The 2942-nt window shown below is 37.2% G+C and overlaps 1 protein-coding gene across 1 annotated transcript; it reads right to left on the bottom strand.

Annotated features, from left to right (window-relative positions):
* Positions 1-1876: 1876 nt before the first annotated feature.
* On the bottom strand, positions 1877-2588 carry LOC105314748 (uncharacterized). Its single transcript, XM_011409101.1, has 3 exons — positions 2470-2588; positions 2251-2427; positions 1877-2201 (listed from the first exon to the last, which is right to left on the bottom strand). The coding sequence occupies exons 1-3, from the start codon at positions 2586-2588 to the stop codon at positions 1877-1879; spliced, it is 621 nt and encodes a 206-aa protein (XP_011407403.1).
* Positions 2589-2942: the final 354 nt, after the last annotated feature.

Genomic DNA, 2942 nt, shown 5'->3' with positions numbered 1-2942 from the left:
TGCCACCTCTCACAGAACTACATGGATGCCGTTGTTGCTATGCTGGTTGCTAAGCAAATTAACTCCACCCACCTAGCTTTATTTGAGCAAAGAAAGAGTAAAGCTGCTGTAGCAAGTAAAATCTCGTTAGTTTGTAATACATTAGGCTTATTTTGTTGCAAGGGATTTGTTATAATCCTTGTCTACCAGTATAAATGATTTATGACGAAGGAACGACCAAAATTAGGTAAGCGTCCTATGCCAATATGGGTTTTACTTTTCATGATGTTTCTACTAGGAAAAATAAAAGAAAGTGCTACAAACTACTTCATGAAGTTCCACATTCTATTGAGTAAAGATGTAAAGAAGCTTAAAGCCATAGAGAAAAAGCTACTTGACAAAACACAGCTATTACTATCAGTTGCTTATGCCGTTGCTACGCAGTTTTGACCCTACTTATACCCATGATAGACCTGTTTTTAGGAAAGGAGCCACTAAACAACTACTTATTATTCATGGACAAACTGTCATGGTATTTTTGAAACAGGTAAAGGTTATTACTGTCTCAAGTAAACTAATCTAAAGAACTGGTAAGTTATTCTGCCACTAAAGATATACATGATTGTCCAGAAAAGTAAGATTTTCTTTGCAAAACTTTATTTCTTCTGTTTTACACACATGCATAAAACACTAGACTATACACTATAGATTACTCACTAACAGATAAAATGTAAAATACAGCTGTCACTAACAGTACTTTTTGTGAAAAAGAAAACAGTCCTTCTCAGCATCACCTCTGTGACATAAGTAAGTGTTACAATCCTGACAGTGCCAGGTTGTTTCTCTTCTAATGCCATAGATTAGTTTACAGTACTGACAAGGATGTTGCTTGCCATCACCTTTTAGTGGAAAGTGGTCAGGACGAAATGGTTCTATTGACAAAGGTTTTCTTCCCCTTTTCTTATGAGAGCAGTATCCCTGAAGTAAGGCTTTGGCAAGCATTGTCCTGAAGTCTTTTGTATTGCTACAGGGAATGACATGAGATGATAATACAAAAGAGTTTGTGATGGTAATATCAAATAACATCCAGAAGATGTATTTGTGGTACTTTCGGTGGACATGATAGTATTGTCGAAGCTGGTCATTGCAATCAACACCTCCCATGTAGCGGTTGTATTGGGTAATGGCTTCAGGACATGGAAAAACAGAATGTTGTCCAGTTCTCAGTTTGCGTGATACAGAATGTAGTGGTACAGTTTGACAAAATGTTGAGGAAACAGTTACTGGTTTAGTGTCTTGCCACACAGATACAGTAAGCTGTGGATTCCTTCGACTTTGAAGAGTGATACTGTCACCTCTTTGAGGAAGTCCTCATTTCAGAAGTGGAGCTAATTTAGGTGGGAAACCCCTTCGGTTGGATCTTATTGTTCCACAAGCGTAGATACCACTTTGGAGATCAGAGAAGAGTTGGAAACTTGAAAAGAAATTCTCACAGAAGACTTGATGGCTACGGTGATGAATATCAGATGTAAGATCTTTTACCACTCGGTTTCCTAATCCTACTTCAGATGAATCTTCTTTTCCAGTATATACTTGGAATCTTGATATATAGCCATTGGTACTGTCAGCTCTTGCCCATACCTTTATTCCTTTAATTACAGGTTTCATGGGCATGTACTGCTTCAGAGACGAAATACTTGATCATTACCTCATCAACAGCACATTGACAGTGAGGATTATACAGTGAAACAAAGCGGTCTTCGATGAGAGTGAGGAATTTACGCACTTTACAAAGACGATCATAACTAGGATCAGAAGGTGATAAAAGGGAACTGTTATCGAATAAAGTTAAGAAAACGGTGTATTTGGAAGAACCTATCCCTGGTCATGCTGTCAGCTATAATGCTGCAGTGAAATAGAGGATCGTACGCCAGTAATCGGCTATAGATGGTAACTTGATCAGCCCTATTACTATCATTACGCCAAAGTAGGCAAAGATGTCTTTTTCAGTTACCGGGTCCCATGACTCATACCTTTCTTCACCTAGGCACAGCGAAGCGTAGCGGTTTGTTTCAGTGACCAAGAGTTCCGTGATTGTGGAGTTGAAGAAGAGACGAAAAACTTCTAGCGGTGTTGCAGGTAAGGCTGTAGTAGGTCCTTTTTCATCTTTGAAGTTTTCATAACTCACTGGCTCTAACAAGTCACTCCAAGACAACTCAGTACTATAATAATGTTATTGATAATTTTTTATAAAATTGTAAAATTATATACCTTCCTCCATCATGTTCCATTTCCTCTTCCATGTGCTCCTTTTGCCTACATGTATCTTGTATAGCTGCATTCTCAGTGAGCTCCATAGTCCCGCTGTGTTCCATTTCTCCATTTCTTTCCTGTAAATCTGCAATAACTTCTTCAATTTCACTCTCTACACTGACTTCTGTAAAACGACTGTGCAAAAACTAAAGTAACAAGAAATAGGTGATAGCTCACTCATCATCTGAAGTATCTTCAAACCCAAGCTCATCATCAGAACCATCAAATATGTAGTCATTTGTATCATTAGTGACACTTTCAAGCACCTCCTCTGCACTAAAGCTTCTATGAGCCATTGTGTCACTAAGTAAACTTTCTTTATCTTATGAAAGCAATTATTTACCTGCTGCAACAACAAGCAAAAAAAGATAAAAGACCACGCGTCCTTAGCTACGTATTTATACGTATATTGTACAATGAAGTAATGAATGTTTTATGTAAAAATACGTTACTCGTAATTAAAGGGTTAATTATTTATTATTTTGTTACTATTATTGTTGTTATTATTTGTTGTTGATATAATTTGTGTTGGATAGGTTGCCCTATCCAAGGTGGGGAGTGTGTCAGGACTGGGAATTACATTCAATTAATTGATTATTCATTGTCAATAATATTTAATGTGATTATTATTCATAGTGTGTTTTGTGTAC

The sequence above is a fragment of the Amphimedon queenslandica genome, unplaced genomic scaffold (genome assembly GCF_000090795.2).
Source record: "Amphimedon queenslandica unplaced genomic scaffold, v1.1 AMPQUscaffold_12577, whole genome shotgun sequence".
Classification (NCBI taxonomy): Eukaryota; Metazoa; Porifera; class Demospongiae; order Haplosclerida; family Niphatidae; genus Amphimedon; species Amphimedon queenslandica.
The sequence above is the reverse complement of the archived record's forward strand: the minus strand, read 5'-3'. Positions and strand labels throughout refer to the sequence as shown.